Source organism: Tasmannia lanceolata, unplaced genomic scaffold (assembly GCF_043159265.1).
Source record: "Tasmannia lanceolata isolate RefF3 unplaced genomic scaffold, GAP_Taslan_0.1 ptg000013l, whole genome shotgun sequence".
NCBI classification, from domain to species: Eukaryota; Viridiplantae; Streptophyta; class Magnoliopsida; order Canellales; family Winteraceae; genus Tasmannia; species Tasmannia lanceolata.
Window position 1 is genome coordinate 4,708,863 of NW_027518690.1, and position 17,404 is coordinate 4,726,266.

The 17,404-nt window shown below is 37.8% G+C and overlaps 1 protein-coding gene across 1 annotated transcript; it reads right to left on the minus strand.

Moving 5' to 3' along the window:
• Window positions 1-1,928: 1,928 nt before the first annotated feature.
• LOC143889574 (uncharacterized) lies at window positions 1,929-16,795 on the minus strand. Its single transcript, XM_077393836.1, has 4 exons — window positions 15,755-16,795; window positions 15,558-15,611; window positions 15,241-15,416; window positions 1,929-2,370 (listed from the first exon to the last, which is right to left on the minus strand). Exons 1-4 carry the CDS (start codon window positions 16,485-16,487, stop codon window positions 2,281-2,283), a joined length of 1,053 nt encoding a protein of 350 aa, XP_077249951.1. The 5' UTR covers window positions 16,488-16,795; the 3' UTR covers window positions 1,929-2,280.
• Between the last annotated feature and the right edge of the window lie 609 nt (window positions 16,796-17,404).

The window sequence follows — 17,404 nt, forward strand, 5'->3', positions numbered from 1 at the left end:
TTTATGTTTAGTAAATTTTGTTTTACACCCATCTTATGTCGAAAGAGTGATGAGGTTGAAGCAGCAATAAACAAGCTAGTTATTCGTCAGTCGCAAGCATACATGGAAAGATTTTACAATCTTTGAAATCCAACATTGACGATCACAAAGCTTTCCAAGGAAAAGTATGATCAAGTAGAAGTATTTGGGCTATCTTGTTCAATAATCATGCTTGGCAACCATGAAATTTTTTTCCTCCATTCGCCCAAGTTACAAGAGGTAGAAAGGGTGAGAGGGAGATAATTAAGAAGCCAAGAGTGAGGAGATGGTGCTAAGTGGCCGAAAAATGGGAAAAATAATACTCTATTTTGATTAGAGTTTTTCATCCACTTCTCACCCCTCCCTCTCAAGTCTCCCCTCTTCCACCCTTGGAGCGCTAGAAACTTAGAATCACTCAATGGGTGAATTTTGATGCCATCGTAAGGATATAGACACGTTAGGAGTTTTTTAGAGCCAACTTCGTGTGTAGGGTTCCCTTTGGATGACACCAAAATGAAAAATGATACGGCCATACGGGAATTTATAACAAGTCTCCTGCATCACCTGTAAATTCTATGGACAGCAAACCCAAAACTAAAACAAACACATATCATGTGGGAAACATATAGAAAGATAGAAAAAGGAAAGCAACCAAGAAGAAGAAGAAAAGGTTAAGGAAGAGGAATTTTAGCCAAGGAATTGTACCAAAGAAAGAGAAGAAAATATATAGATGAAATTCTAGCCACTCTTTTGCAAACAAAATCCAATAATCAGTTTTTTGGACTCACAACAACCGACTGAAAGTTCAAAACCAATTATTGGACTCGAAATTAGACATAATTTTCAGTCCAATAATTGGTTTTGGACTCACAATCGGTTGTCATAATCTTAAACAAACGGGGCCTTAAGATTATGACAAAACCAATTATTGGACTAGGACTAGTCCAATAATTGGTTTTGGAATCACAATTGGTTGTCATAATCTTAAATGAACATGGCCAAAACAAACAGGGCCTTAGCAATCATATTGAAATCCTAATTGTGATTCACATCCAAGATAACCATATATAAGAAGAAGAAGAAATCCTTCACTTGCGCATGTCGAGTTCCTAAATTACCTCAATGTAAAAACAAACATTGCGCTCTTAAGATCGGTAATCTAGATTTATGACTTTTTAGTTAAATTTTGAAACTCTATCCTTGCACAATTTAGACCATCATTACAATCCCGGTCATAGAAGAGTGGGGAAACCATCAACAAAGCACAAAGATAGTCCAAATGTTGTGAAGTTTGTATTGAAAGAGAATGGCATAGAGACCCTATAAAATGACCAAATGACTAGTGAACCACATAAAGATTGTATGTATCAGGAAGTATGAAAAATCAACAAGTTACCATGGAATCAGTCCCAGCTTAACTACAAAAGAAGAATAAAACCTGATTATGATCAAGAAGACGAGGGTGGCAACGAATTGCGAGTTTGTGGATCAATCTGGGCGAAGGTCCCAGAAAGTGCATACTGTTTAGTATTCAATGCTAAGTGACTGTTCAATCTTTTTTACCATTTATTAAGTACTGGCGAAATGCCCTGGTATAACTCTCTAGCCAGGACCCTCTCACCCCCTAATAAAATCCAAAAATCTTTTCTCCCTCTCTAAACTGTTAAGATACTTTTAGTCCCTTCATGAGTATTTGTCCTTTGTCAAACAACTTTAGTAAGTAATTAGGTATTATATATAATTGCATTGCACTCATGGCTAAATTAAATGAACAGTTCCGGTCCTCAAAAAAAATTATATTCCCAATACTCAAAGAACCAAACGCCCCTAGGCATTCACAATGTAAAACATAATTATAACCTTTAGCAATGCAAAATTGCAAATACATCATTTAATAGGAAGGAGGAAATTGTGGTGTTACAATCAATTGAAACCAATTAATGAATGAAAAGATTGAATTCAGTTCAACTCATCCAAGGTTCAGGTGGGAACATTTCTTAACTTCCATCATAAAACCCCGGTGGGAGAGGAGCACATTTTACTTTCTAAGAAAAACTGAGCTTTGAGCTTTGAATATAAGATCAATACATAATAGAAAATAATAAATAAAAGATTATGGCTGTCTTAAAGATACATGTGAACGGTGACAGTTGATAAGGGAAAAAATCCTAATCAATCTTCTAAATGCCGACTCTCTCATAAATTAGAGCCGAACAAATCAACTTTCATTATGTTATGATGAACCTAATCATTGGCAACATCTTATGATTTACCAGAAGTCGCGCCTTGATTCATCTCTAGATCCTTCTTGCAGGTCCCTCTCAATTCTTTTAACCTATGGAGATTGGATTGCTGCCACACAGAAAAGTAAAGATCATATGGTTGACATGAACATTAATGATAAAAATAAAGGTTGAACCTGCAAAGACCTGTTTATTAAAAAGAAAAAAATTTCTTTCAAACAAAAAGTCAAAATATCTCTCTTGTAGGTATAGATCTTACCCAAAATTTACTAAACCAACACTTTTCTTTCAACCAAGCTCCTAATGTGAATTCATTTCTTCCTAAAAGACCATTTTCTATTTGTGGCAAGCATCTCATGAACCCCTCGAGGAAAACTCCCTTTGAAAGAAAATAAAAAATATTGCCTTGCGTATTGAGAAATCAAATTACCATGTAAGAGTCCAACAACTCTTTTCCCCTCTCTATTGCAACAGAAAAAAGCACAAGCATCTTGAACAGGGCCGTCACATATTCTCTTCAAAAAGAAAGAAACACCATAGCCACTCGACCGTCTCTGCTATTTATCTCGTAAGCATCCTCTCACCCAGGCAGCAGGATCACATCTTAGCACTACCTATTGTCTTCAAATGAAGGCCTCATCCTTGCAAAGATTCATCTATCCTGATCTCATCATTTCTTTTTCAATAACCACTAACATCAGGACGCATGAAGTTGATCGACCAGAGATGACGACCCTCAACAACTCCATTAGGGAAGGCCCAAAACATAATCGATTCAGCTATTCATTAATTCTAGATGTGTAACCACAGAAGTGGGCCACGCTTAGCCAATTCACCTGGTTCTTGGGACAAGCTCATAGTTTGTCTCATGCCTAACCTTTCGTCCGCACTTGTCACTAATGTGGAACACCAACTCAAGCAAAATGGAAGTCAGAGACTTTGGAATGGTGTTGAATACCAGAATCAAGATCCGTGGTTTCAGAAAAGGTGGTTTTCGAGATTATAGCAGATGAGGTAACATCAAATGATATTTAATTATATTTTTTGAAGTGATGATATGTACTACATGGTCCTAAGAGAGCAGCTGTTCGACGCCTAATCATACTACTTCAATAGTTTATGCATTGAAAAATTAAAACAATACTAGCTCACAATCATTTCCTCTTCTTTCAAAGTCAAACTCACTCCCAACCAAGGTTTCAAATTTCGGTTTCGGAATGCGTTTCGTCCCTCACTGAAACCTGAAATTTCAGTCGAATCGAAATTTTGTACCATTTCGACTTTACCCAATTTCGATTTCGGGCTTGACCTCGGTCCGAAATTTCGGATTTCGGTCGAAATTTAAAACCTTGCTCCCAACTATACTTAATTCATGCACTTGTCACCGATTATTTTTAGCGTCTTTATTTGTCTGTCCTCATTTTTTTTTTTTTAATATGTGTGTGCGCGTGAGCACATTATCTATTCAATTACTGTTAATAACCAATCGTTGTGTTGTTTATCACATATTAACTAATAATATTCACTCTTCTAGTAAGATATTTATTGCATTGTTAATCACTCAATTGTCTCTAATAAATAGAACATCAATTACATAATTAGAAAATACACAAATTTGATAACAATGTGCATTCCTGCCTATTAGGAACATGTCTTATAGCCTTATTTTGTAACGACCCGATTCCCGTGACCGGATCGCTACAAGCAAACACCAGTCAAAATACTCACAATATTATTTTTTTAAACAACCATCTATGAAACTTAAACAACTGCCATTCTTATTCCATAACTAAAATGTTCCTTACAATAACATCGACATTTCAATAACATGTTCTACTAAATAAAATCCAAACTAGAAATTTCTTAAATAAAACCGAGACGTCGACGAAGGTATCGTCATTTCAATTATTTCTCCCATCGCTCTATGCTCCTAAACGTCCTCGTGCGCAAACGCACCCTCGTGGGCATCCTCTAATCCTGGGGAGAAAACAACGTCAAGCAGAGTGATAGTAACCTGGCAGGTATGATAGTTCAATCTAAACAACAGATCAAGATCCATATTTATTTATCAATTCAAATAAACTGAACAAATACTTTTCCAACATGATAATTTATAGAGATTTTCTAAACCAGAATAAGAGAATTCATTTTAAAGAAATACAACTACTTGCAAATTTAAATATAAGAAGATCATTTTTAAAGTGAACAACTTACTGAGAACTGAACAAGAATAATTAACTAACAACCAGAATAATTACAAATCCGTTACGTTCTCATTATAACGATTTAATTTAATTCCCAGGGCACTCCAGCTCCCACTAGCTTGTTGCCCTTGCCAACACGGTCGATTCCGCGGGGATAACTAGGAGTTGCGCGGTTCTCTTGGTCATACCGCCTAGAGACTCTTGGTCTCCGTAGGATTCCGACATCAACTATGAGTTGCGCGGTTCTCCCAAGTTGTATACCTTTAATTACGGGGATAACTCAATGGTTTCCCATCACCCTTTCCCATTTACTCTTTAGATATTTCTTATGTTTTCATACGACTTTTAAGTTATTTCATATGATAAAAGCAATTAAACTGATAATTCTTTATTAGAAATCAGATTCCATTTCCAACATGTAATACAAGAGACAAAATTTCATTCATCATAGAATAGTTTAGAAAACCATAAAAATTTAGATACTTCACCATTCTTGTTGCATGAATTGAAAGCCATACGAGCAAAGTTTGCTATCACCTGCCTTAATCTTATAATCGCAGTAGGACGAGATGGCTCCTGTAGGCAAATCAATAAGTGAAATAGGTCAACTTATTTTGGTCTAGGTCCTTTTTAATCATTTTCATATTTTCTTTATCGGGAGGAGCCCCTGGCTTTGGGGTCAGCAGGATACCTGCAACGATACAACTGCTGCCCTGTCTAAGGTACAAATACCACACAGGCAGCACTATAGCTGTCCAGGTTTAGGTATTAAAAACAGCAAGTATATATCACGCAGGCAGCACTATAGTTGTCCTGGTTTTGGTATTAAAACAGCAAGAGATTTAAATATCACACAGGCAGCACTTGTCCTGGTTTTAGGTATTAAAAACAGCAAGTATATATATCACGCAGGCAGCACTATAGCTGTCCTGGTTTTGGTATTAAAACAGCAAGAGATTTAAATATCACACAGGCAGCACTTGTCCTGGTTTTAGGTATTAAAAACAGCAAGTATATATCACGCAGGCAGCACTATAGCTGTCCTGGTTTTGGTATTTAAAACAGCAAGAGATTTAAATATCACACAGGCAGCACTTGTCCTGGTTTTAGGTATTAAAAACAGCAAGTATATATCACGCAGGCAGCACTATAGCTGTCCTGGTTTTGGTATTAAAACAGCAAGAGATTTAAATATAAATATGTACACTATACTTACTTGTGATGCTACAAAGCTTGAAGATGACTGGGGTTTTTCCCTTCCCCTTTTTCTCTTCTCCCTTCTTCCTCCTTTTTTTTTTTGTTTTAAAGTGACCCTCTCTCTCTATTCCCACGTTTTTGTGCAAGAATGGGAGGAGTGCATCACTCTTCTTATACTATTTTACTTTCCTTAATTTAAGATTGAAAATTATGGTGTGGTGAGAGGTTATGGTAAGTTGCCATCAATCAATTCCTATGATTTCCCATGACTACCATATAGGTAATATATAAAAGAGAGGGAAAAGAGTTATGGTAGTTGCTCACAATCAAATCCCTTGATTTGGGATTTGATTGCTCATATTCCCAAAAATTTCTAGATTTTATCCTTTAAGAAATCACCTAAAATTTTGAGATTTGAATTTTACATAAGAGAGTCAATCATACCAAAAAAAGGAGTTCAAGATTCCTTTTCAAGTGGACATCAAATCTCTAAAAAGAAAAGGAAACTTTCCCCTCCCCAACATTCTTAACTTATCTTTCATACACTCATTGATACTTACCTTAATTATATATATATATATATATATATATACATATATATATATATAGTAGTTTTGAAAATGCTATTTCTAATTAAAGTATAGTATACTATAATGGATTTTTGAAAGGATTTGTAGGTGGACCCACATATATATATATATATATATATATATATATATATATACGCACGTTTTTCCATACAAGGAAAAACGTGGGTTTCTTCCCTCCACTTTAAAACTAAAAAAATTTCCACTTTTTAAGTGCTATTTTCCACGGAAATTATTTTCTTCTTTTAATTAGAGAATTTAGATCTAACCTTCACTAGCCATAGATTCTAAGATCTACGGATCTAGGCAAATCGAAGGAAAAAGAGTGATTAAATTTTACGATCAAGGGTTGATCAACGATGGATCGTTGATCCCCACCCTTGAAATTTAGATCCATCGATCCAAAGCCTAAATCTTAGGGTTATTAAAGAAAAGTTAATCACAGTCATTACATATTTTAAGTTTTTTGTTATTCTCAATTTGGAACACCCGATAACCCTACAACCGTGATTATTTTCTTTTAAACTTTATTCTTTGTATTCCAATAGTCGCACGCACGCTGCTCATGAATGGAATAACTCGTCGTTTCGTCATTCTTTCCTCCATTAAGATCATAAAGAGTTTCGAAATCTTTAAAAGTCAAGTAGTGCCTCTTTAGTTGCTCAAAGCTGATAACATTTACACTCATAGAATGCAGTACGTAGACAACTTGGCTTAAGCCATCAGTGGCCTAATTCTCTACCCCCGCTTGATGCTTGATAACAAAGGAGTATTCTTGTAAAAATTCTACGCAATTTCCATGCCAATGGCTAAGTTTCTTTTCAGAATTGAGGTTGCAGAGCACTTGGTGATCTAAGTAGAGCACGAACTCTATCGAAACCAAGTAGTGCCTCTAGTTTCTGAGTGTTTGAGCCACTGCATATAATTCTTTGTCGTATGTCGAGAAATTCTTCTTGGCCTCATTGAATTTCTCACTATGGTAAGCGATTGGGTGGCCCTCTTGCATAAGGACTCCTCAGAGCCCAGCATTCGACGCATCGCAGTGAACTTCGAAGACTTTATCAAAATCTGAATGTTGTAGCACTGCGGTCTCCATCGTCTTTTGCTTGATGGTGTCAAAGGCTTTAGTTGCTGCTTTTCACCATGTGAATTGACCTTTCTTCATGGCATCAGTGATAGAAGCCATGATAATCTCATGTACAAGATAGTCCAGCCATGGAAACTTCGCACTTTGCGCAGGTTAGTAGGTATGGGCCAATCTACGATAGCCTTCACCATGTCAGGCTATGCTTTGACACCATCAACAGATACCACAAAATCCAAAAATATTACTTCGGATGTCATGAACAAGCACTTCTTCTTGTTAGCATAAAGTTTCTCCTTGCGAAGAAGCCTTGATATTTGCTGAAGATGCAAAAGATGCACTTTCTTACTCTTCCTATAAATAAGTATGTCGTCAAAATAAACAACGAGAAACTTGCCGATCTAAGGATGGAATACCTGGGCCATAACACTCATTAAGGTACAGGGGGCATTGGAAAGGCTGAAGGGAATCATCAACCATTCGAAGAGTCCCTCCTTTTTTAATGTCGATTTTCACTCATAGCCAAGTCTAACCCAAATTTGGTGGTAGTTGCTTCTAAGATTGATCTTCATGAAGACGATCGATCCCCCCATCATGTCCAGCATATCATCCAATTGTGGGGTGTGAAATCGGTACTTGATCGTTATCTTATTAATCGGATCGCTCAACTGTACACGCATATTCTCCAGCCTCCGTCTTTCTTGAGGGTAAGGTACGCTGGAACAACACATGGACTAAGGCTTTTACGTATAAAGTCTTTTCCTTTGGAGCTCGTCGACTTGGCGCTTTAACTTTGCATGCTCTAACGGGTTGGGTTCATGCGATAGGCCGATAGGTTTGGAATCTGTAACCCTGGAACAAGGTCAATAGCGTGCTAGATGTCTTGCAACGAAGGTACAGTTGTCTTGGAGCTCCTCTGGAATCACGTCAGAGAAGTCAATCAAGACTTCTTTAAGTTCGGGTGGTACCTCTATAGGAGGCTTATCTCGAGGCTTCGGAAACTCTTTAGTTACAACGGCGTAGACAACGCCGGTCTTCTTGCTTTCTACCTTGAACTGAGTGTAAAGCACTCTTGGATGGAGTCTTGGGCTTCACCTTTGCATGGCTCTTAGGAGTCTCAGGGGAAATGAAAGACAGGAGGATGTGCTTTCCTGTATGCATGAAACTGTAGGTATTCGCTCGCCTGCTATAATATACATCTTGGTCATACATCCAAGGCTGTCCCAAGAGTAGATGAGTAGCGTTTATGGGCGCAATATCACACAAGATGGAGTCGTTGAAAAGACCGCAAGTAATAGTGATCAAGGCATGCTTATTTATCAGGATGTTGGTGTTATCTACTCAAGCAATCTTGTGAGACTTGGGATGTGCGTGAGTCGTAAGCTGTAGTTGATCAACGACGGCTTTTGATTTGACAGCCATGCTACTACCTCAGTCGATGATAAGCTTGCAATATTTGTCTCCGCTTTTGACAAGGGTGTGGAAGATGACAATACATAGCCAATCCTCCTTCAATTCCCCCTTATGGGCGGTCAAAATACGCCGAACGATGCAAGATAAAGACAAATCTGCATCCTCTAAAGGTTGACTCCTCGTCAGAGAACTCACCTTCCTCTTGAGTATGTATCCCCTCAAGAGCTTCTTCATCTTCCTCGATGACTAGGTGCACGGGCTTGTTGGGGCAGTCGATCTAGTAATGACCTTTGTTGAAGCATTGAAAACAACACTCATTAGGTACTGGCATTTTAAAGCTCCTTCCAGTAGAAGAGGTCATCGTGGATGGTGAAGATAGTGCCGCCTGTTGAACATTAGGCCGAGCTTGAATGGCGTTCGGCGGTGGCAGTCTAGGACCCTAATTGAAGTTCATAGGCCTTTGAGGATTCGTGTCGCCTTGGGGGGCAATCCTCCTAGTTGTAGCCTGCCTCGTCCTCTTATCGATGTTAATGGCCACGTGAGCAGCGTCCTCTATGTTAAAGACATGAGAGGTAGCTATTTCTTTACGGATTTCTTGTCTTAACTTGTTTTGAAACATGACAATGTGTCCTCTAGGACCTCATGAACACCACATCTCATTGAGAGCTCATCCAATCATCGTTAGGGCTGGCAATTTCACCCGAAAAAGAGGGGATCCGCCCCGCCCCGCCCCGTTTGGGGAGGGGATTCCCCGATTTGAAAGGGGAAGGGGAAGGGGAAGGGGAATATAAAAATTCCCCGGTGCGGGGAGGGGAAGGGGAAGGGGATGGAGTTGTCCCCGCCCCGCCCCGCCCCGCTAATCAATGCCATTTTTTTGTAAATTTTTAAGTGTTTTTTTTTAAGGAAAACGACTAGAAACTCTGTGGATCGGCTACAAGATTCCCCCAAACATAAACTTAGCTTGTCTTTTCCTTTTAATTAGCTTCTGAGAGCATTTTGGGAACTATAATAACCTTTTCACAGATGTTGAAATAATAAAGACAAGCTGAGAGCCTGAGAAGCTGAGTGTATGCAATTATCAAAAAATCGTAGTGCCAACAGAATTTTAGGGTTGGATTGCAGGTTTTAATTTTCAACAAGAAAATTTTAGCTACTAGAAATTTGTTTCATGTCAGCACTAGACTGAATTGCAGTTAAAGAAATAAGTCATTTGTTGATTTTGTTCTCTTCTCCATTCTCATTTCTCATGCTCATCTGGGGGTTAAAATGCTATACAGAATGAACTAATGAACATTATTTTGCGTGTGTGAGCGCCCACTTATGGACTTTTAAAGTTCATTGTGACTACTGAAATAGTTACTTTTTGCACATTGGCTGCCTGTTAATGAAGGTAATCCTGGTGCTCATTTCCTATTTATCATTCCATAATTTATGCAGAAAATTGCTGAAAGATGAGGTCCTGTTGTTATTTATGTTTGTTGTCTCATCCATGCATTTCTGATTTTGTCCATCTGTTTGTTGATCACATGAATAGAATCATAGCATTCATCACAATATTGTCTGTAATGGACGTAGAAGAAAGAAGCTCTGTTTGCTGGTTTGGTTGGGTTCCAAAGAGGGGGCGGGGCGGGGATTTTGTCCCCGAAGGATGCGGGGAGGGGAAGGGGAAGGGGAGGGGGAAGGGGATTAGATATTCCCCGCGGGGAGGGGAGGGGGATTCCCCACCATCCCCGCAGAGGGGAAGGGGAAGGGGAGGGGGAAAATTCCCCGCAAAGGGGAAGGGTAAGGGGACCCCAACATCCGGCCCCGACCCGCCCCGTTGCCACCCCTAATCATCGTGCATAATTAGTGACGCTCGAGCTACTCTAGAGAAGGGTGATCATCTTATTGTAAAGCTCTTCACAAAAGTGAGCAGAAAGGTATTTTCTCTGAGTTTTTCTTTTATCTCCCTCCAGTAGTAGATAAGGGGCCGACCAATCACATCCAGCTTATCCTCTAGACTTCACCAAATTCTAGCATGGCCCACCAATTTCATCTTGGTGAATCTGACCCTCGGTCTTCTAGCACCTCGTACTAGTCAAAGTAATCGTCCATGGAAGCAAGTCAATCAAAGACTGCTTGAGGACTAGAGTTGATTCCAAACTCTGGTGCCTCCACACAGACTCGATTGGTGATATTGTTCTCTTGGTGATGGGGACATCAACAATGGGCGTGGATTCAAGGTTTACAAGCGCAGACGTGGACGAGACTGATGGCGGAGACTCTCGCATGGGCCGCAGACATGGGCGTCTTTTTTTATTATTTACTTTCTATTTTCGTCATTTTATTTGTAGCCTACTTTTTAGGCATCAAATCTCATCCGGTTGGCGTGTTTTTGGTATCATTAGAATGGCTTTTTAATTACCTATTTAATGAGCCCAAGATTACATGATTTGGATGTGTTTTAAGCAAGTTATGAGTGTTTTTAGGAAGTGGCATAGGTCTCTTACGGGATTACTAGTTTGGTAAGTTTTGAACTTTATCTAGTTTACTTTGGATTAATGAATGGTTGAGATTAGTTGCTTAGGTTTTAAGTTATCTTCTATGGTTTCTTTTCTTATAAATACATCTTATGAAAGCAATGTAAGAGACTTTTTGAATATTGAATAAAATTGATGTTTTTTTATAAGCCATTGAAGCTTGGAACTTCTTCTCTTCTCTTCTTGGTGGTTTGGAACCATCTTCTCTCATCTCCTCTCACCTATTCTCATCTATTTCTTCAATCAAATCAGCACAAACAAAGTTAATAAATCAGATTTTCTAATTTCTTTGTTCTTGAACCCTAAAACTAGAAAAACCCAAAATCCATCTATCTCCTTTGTTCTTTAAGATCTTATTTTGAGATTTTGAGGGATTGTTTTAGTGATTAAACCTCACCTAAAACTCACAAGAATCTCAACTTGCAAACATTTTTGAGCTCTATTGAAAGTTTTACCTTTTGAAGCTCGGAAACCCTTTTTAAATATCCGTAACCTAAACCTACCATCAAATCAGAACCTAAACCCTAGAATTACCTTTCTTTTACCTACCTAAAATACTTACCTAAGATATGGATAGCAGTTTCCTTCAATTTCCAGATTTGCAGACCTAAATTTGGACTGTTTTGAACCAATTCTTGCTGGACATTTTTTTTGTTTTTCTTCATTGATTATTATTAATTTCTCATACTTTTGTTACATCTAATTGGTAGGTCTTACCTTATCTTTTAATTCTTTTCATTGGTTGCATGTGTAGGCCTAGTTTCGGACTAATCCTTCTATTATCAATTCATCTTACGAATCTTTATCGCTTTGATTGATTTGTATAAGGTTTAGTTCATGCTTAATTACAATCTTTACAATTATTTATGCTATTTAAGTCTCATTATTGCTGCTGCCCATATATTAATTAGGCATTAATTCAGCCCCAAGTTAGTTGTTAAGTGTTCTTTTAGTTTTCCGTGTAAGCCCTAAACTGTCCTAAAGTCTTAATCCCATTAGGAGTGTAGGATTTTCCCTAAATTAGGTATTGTCCTGCATCACTTGGTCTCCATAACTACATCTAGGTGGGTCTCATTGATCGTTGTGCCTCATAAACAAGGGCATGGGTATGCGTGGGGCTGCTACTCGCGCGACCCTCGAGATGGTTCTAGTGATTGTGGCTGGATCATGATCGGCCCCTCATTCAGTCAAATCATTTGTTCGTACAAGGGGATTGTGCCCATAGTAGGAGAATTACTAAGTCCCCCTATTTGTTGCTCCATGGTCTTTAATCTCTTAGCCAGATTATGAATCATCTCCTCTAGCTCCAGATTTGATGGCGATTCTTGTTGGTAAGTCCTACCACTTCTAGTAGCCATGGTAAAACCTAGGCTATGATACCAATTGTCATAGGACAGCCAACTAGGAGGGGCTTTGCAGGTTTCAAATTTGCAACCTTTGTAGGTTTCATAATTGCAGAGAAAAAAAATTAAAGAGGAGAGAGCACACTTACCCACGAGGGGTCTTCTACTAAGCAAGGTAACACCAATGCTGGGAGCAAAAATTTTCAATCTTCTATTCTACCTCAAAGAGGCCAATGGCCATACATTTACAGACAAAAGAAACCTCTTGATAAAACTTGGACTCCTAGTCCTACTATAATTTATAACAACTTCACACAAATTAAAACTCATAATTGAGACTTACTATGTTTAGTAAGTCGCACTTACTATTTTTAGTATATCCGCACTTATTACTTTTAGTAAATCTGAACTTACTATTTTTAGTAAATACCAACTTACTATATTTAGTATGTCTGATAAGGATACCCCAAAATACATTAATATAATAATATCCCCCCTAATTTGATTACAGCACCCCTACTTCAAAAAAATGTGCACGATCTTTCTAGAACTCGATCCTTTTGACCTCCTCTGGTAATTCTTTAATGTCTTTTGATACCTATCAACGTCTTTTCATAAGTCATCAACATGATATTGCCCTCGAAATAATCTTCGAAGCTAATGAAACCTTCCCCCTTTTACGTAATGGTCATTCCTCCTTCAAATGCATTGTCGAACACACTCGGCTCATACATAAATTTTTCATAGTTTCATACTTTCATCTATCAAAATATGACTCATCGGTCAAAAGTTAAGCCTAATGCTTTCAAATAAATAAACATCATGAATATCAATATTGTCATTTTTACATAACATCGGGAAACCTAGTGAAAATTGCATAGTAATCAATAATTAAATACTTTGTACATGATCTAAAAAAACTAATTATTGATGAAGCCACTTTCCCACCTCTACAAGCTAAATGAACCCTTATTCAACACTCAGACAATTGGATTGCAATATTTTGTCACATTGTGAGCATTGCTGTGTGTGACCTATATAGATAACTTCAACACTTTTTCGTAGACTTGTTGCACCGAGTGTAGCTGATGCATAGTGTGAGCCACTTCAGATTACCGTGTAGCCCTTATGTGGGCTATCGGTGGGCTACTTGGAGCCATTTTTGCGGGCTGTTGCTGAGCCATTACTGTGGATGTCAATCCATTCATGTAGTTTTTATGTCATTTTTTATGGGGCTGGTATGTTACTTATATGGGTCATTGCGGCTTCTTGTAGTTTCTCATACCTTCACGGTGCGAGTTGTTTCAGCGCAGTGATTCTCGTAGATGGAGGTTTTGCTTGCTTGTGATTCGTGAAGTTTTGGAAAAATAACATGATTGGTGTTAGATGGAGACTGATATCTACTCAAAGTGAAGCATCCAAAGCCAGCATGGAAGTGTTTGTTTCAAACTCACCTTGCTTTAATCCATGCTCCAACTTAAGGGAGCATGTTAGAGAGTTAAATTAGTTTAGGCTCCATCTACTTGTGTTTCAGTGTGTCTACTTAAGTTTAGGTGTGTTTCTTTAAGCATTTACTTTAAGTTGATAGGGCCCATAATTAGGACAGCCCTAATGGCATTTATTGTAGTTTCAGGTTAATTAAATTATATAATAAAAGAAATGGGACATGGGGCTGTTACTACCCTCCCAATGATTCTGCTTTCTCCCCATCTCTTCTTCCTCCTCTTTTCTTCTCCCTTCTTCTTACAAAGTGTGTGTTTTGGTTCCATCGTCTTTACATATTCATTAATTACATGTTATTGTGAGCTTTTAGCTTCAACTAAAATCTTAGACTAGCCATGTCAATAGACATTTAATTATAATTGTTGAAGTGATGATTTGTATTATGTGACCCAAAGAGAGAGTCATTGTTCAATTGCAATACATACTACTTCAACAGTTTATGCATTGACATATTAAGGCAATAGTAATACTAGCTCGCAATCACTTCCTCTTTTTTCAAAGTCAAACTGATTCATCCCCAACTATACTCGCAATCACTTCCTTTTCTTTAAAGCCAAAACTGATTTGCCCCCAACTATACTTAATGTAGCTACTTTTCTCCCTTCATTTTAATGTGCATTTTTGCATCCTCATTTTAAAGATATAACATATTGCCTATTCAATTATTGGCAAGAAACAATTGTTGTGTTGTTCATCACGCATTTAACTCCTACTATTCATTCTTCAAGTAACATATATTAATTTTGCGCTGTTAATCACTTCTTTCTATTTATAATAAATAGAAAATCAATGACTTATTAGGAAATATACAAATTTGACAAAATAGCATCTGCTACAAACACATACTGTATACCTATTTCATTTTATTTTGTTATTTTCAGAACCAAAAGACAGACAACAATGGCTAGAGCTATCAACACACTATAAATAAAGAAAATAACCGAAAACGTGATAAATATAGGGATACAATATATAGTTTTAGCAAAGGTAAAAATAATAAAACAAGCTCATTGGTGGCAGGAATTTTGGGTCTCCAAACAAAGAAAGAATTGAAAATAAATAAAAAATTAGAAACAAATATCAAAGTAGTCAAGAGAACATGGATAAAGAAAGCTGGAAAGGTGCTCACTAGCTCGGCACTTTCACGTGCAAGGGCATCATCAGTATGAAGAAAGAGTGATCTCCATTTATGCATGAGATCAAGCTCTAGTTTTGTTGATTTCTTGCAAGCAATTGTGACATTATTGTCTTGATCATAACTCCTTCCTAGCAAAAGCTTGACCTTTTTCCTGCTGGTCTCGAATGCTGTGTAAAGCAGTCCATATCATGTAAATAAATAGAGATCCAGAAAAATGCTTTCCTAATAAAACCCATTAAAGTATTACGAGCTATTGAAGTGGACTAAGTAAAAGCCAGTACATTTCAGAAATACTTTTGCATGCTTACCAGCTAATCTGCCATGGGCATCTTGGTAATGAAGATCAGACCACAGATACGCAGCTAATTATAACAACAACAAAAATGTCACACCCTTTCAGGTCAGATACACTAAATTCAGTGTAAGTATCTAGAGAATATGACAAGATGAAAAGCAAGACATGCACAGGTAATCAGAGATCATTTGAGTAAAGAATCAAGAATACCTTTCAGACAGAAAGAACATTCACATGAGGAAGCTTTGTCCAGGTTTAAGCTGTCATTAGTATTAAATCCACCCTCACCATTAAGACTAGCATGTGCTTCTACATCTCCCTCTAAGTTGAACATTTTACAACCCAATGAACCAGACATTCTCGATTGTCCAATACTATATTTATTCAAGGCTTCTTCAGTAAAATTTTCACTACCATCCACTTTGCTTTCTTGGGAATCCATGAACTGTAAACCACTACCATAGGCATCTGTTACTAATGGATCAAATACATTATCAACCCAAATGGCATTCCTTTCAATATTCACGCCAACTTTCCTAGACCCACCTTGACATTCTCCTAACTTAGGTGAAACGCTAGAAATACAACTATCTTTTATGAAATGCAAATCACCATCCACAATCTCATTAGCATTCAACAAAGACAAAACGTTACTATTACTATCAGTTACATTTTCAGATTCCTTTGACACCCGAATCGCATTCTCTTTCCCTTTAACGAAATTATCTACCTTTCGACATACTCGATGTGAAAACTCATCATCCTCATCTTTGCTTCCCACATTTTCCGCAAACTTAGTTTCATTTTCCATAACAAAATCACCCAAAACCAATGAAATCCCCTTTTTCCCAGAAAATTCCCTTTCCCCATAACAATTAGTTATGTCCCCCAAAACCTTAGGGTTTCCCATAAACCCATCACGAGAATTATTTTCATTCATCATAACATAAGTTTTTCAACCAAAAGTTCTTTAGATCAAATTCTCAGACAAAGAATTTCATATTATTTTTCCAAAATAAAGGTTTTATTTTAGGAATCTTTCGAGAAAAAAAGGAGAAAAAAATAGATGAGAAAGATGAGATCTGATCCTGGAAATCAAGAACATATCAGAGAAAAGATAAATCTAGCATCGCATTAAAGACACGATTAAAATTATCAGTAGGATTTTGGAGATTCCGATTCAAATAATTTCCTTTTCAGGAAAAAAAAAAGGGTTAGGGTTTTGAGATTACTAACCCTAACTCTCGTGTGAGAGAGATGGGCGGGAATTTTGGTTAGAAATATTTGGTTGGAAGTTGGAAGAAGAAGAAGAAGCTTTACCATGCGCACGGTGCGTAATGCGCCTTATTAGGCTTGGTGAGTAGGGTGCAACTCGGGTCGGGTTTCAACCCAAATACACAAATCAGGTTGGGTTGAGTTCGGATCGGGTCGGGTTGAGGTCTCCGACCCGAGTCCCGAGTGAAACCCGACATTTTTAATAATTTTTTTATTTAATAAGATTAAAATCTAGGGTAGGGTCGGGCCGAGTTGAACTAATGAACTTAGGACGGGTAGGTTCAGGTTGAAAAAAAGGGTTCCTCAGGTTGGGTTGGCTCAGGTTTAGCTCCAACCCGAGTTGTCATCAATACTACGACTACGAGAATCACATGAGAAGCCTGACTTGGGCCCACTCAAAACGACCCTTAATTTGGTAGGGTAGGGCCCATCTGGTAGATGACATGACTTCTAAATAAGACATTATGAGGACGACTATGACATGGATTCTAAATGAGAAAAGTACGGAATGTGGGCTCATGTTTCGAGAAATTATGGATTTTGGGCACCTTTTAAAACTAGAATGAAACACGGGCTAATCTTCAA

What these genes read in the sequence shown, in the direction of transcription:
- LOC143889574 (XM_077393836.1), bottom strand. Translation starts at nt 16,487, where the DNA reads ATGATGAATGAAAATAATTCTCGTGATGGGTTTATGGGAAACCCTAAG. An exon ending in ATGTTCTTTCTGTCTGAAAG is followed by an intron (nt 15,612 to 15,754) that starts GTATTCTTGATT and finishes TGTTATAATTAG; the next exon opens with CTGCGTATCTGTGGTCTGAT. An exon ending in TGCCCATGGCAGATTAGCTG is followed by an intron (nt 15,417 to 15,557) that starts GTAAGCATGCAA and finishes TGCTTTACACAG; the next exon opens with CATTCGAGACCAGCAGGAAA.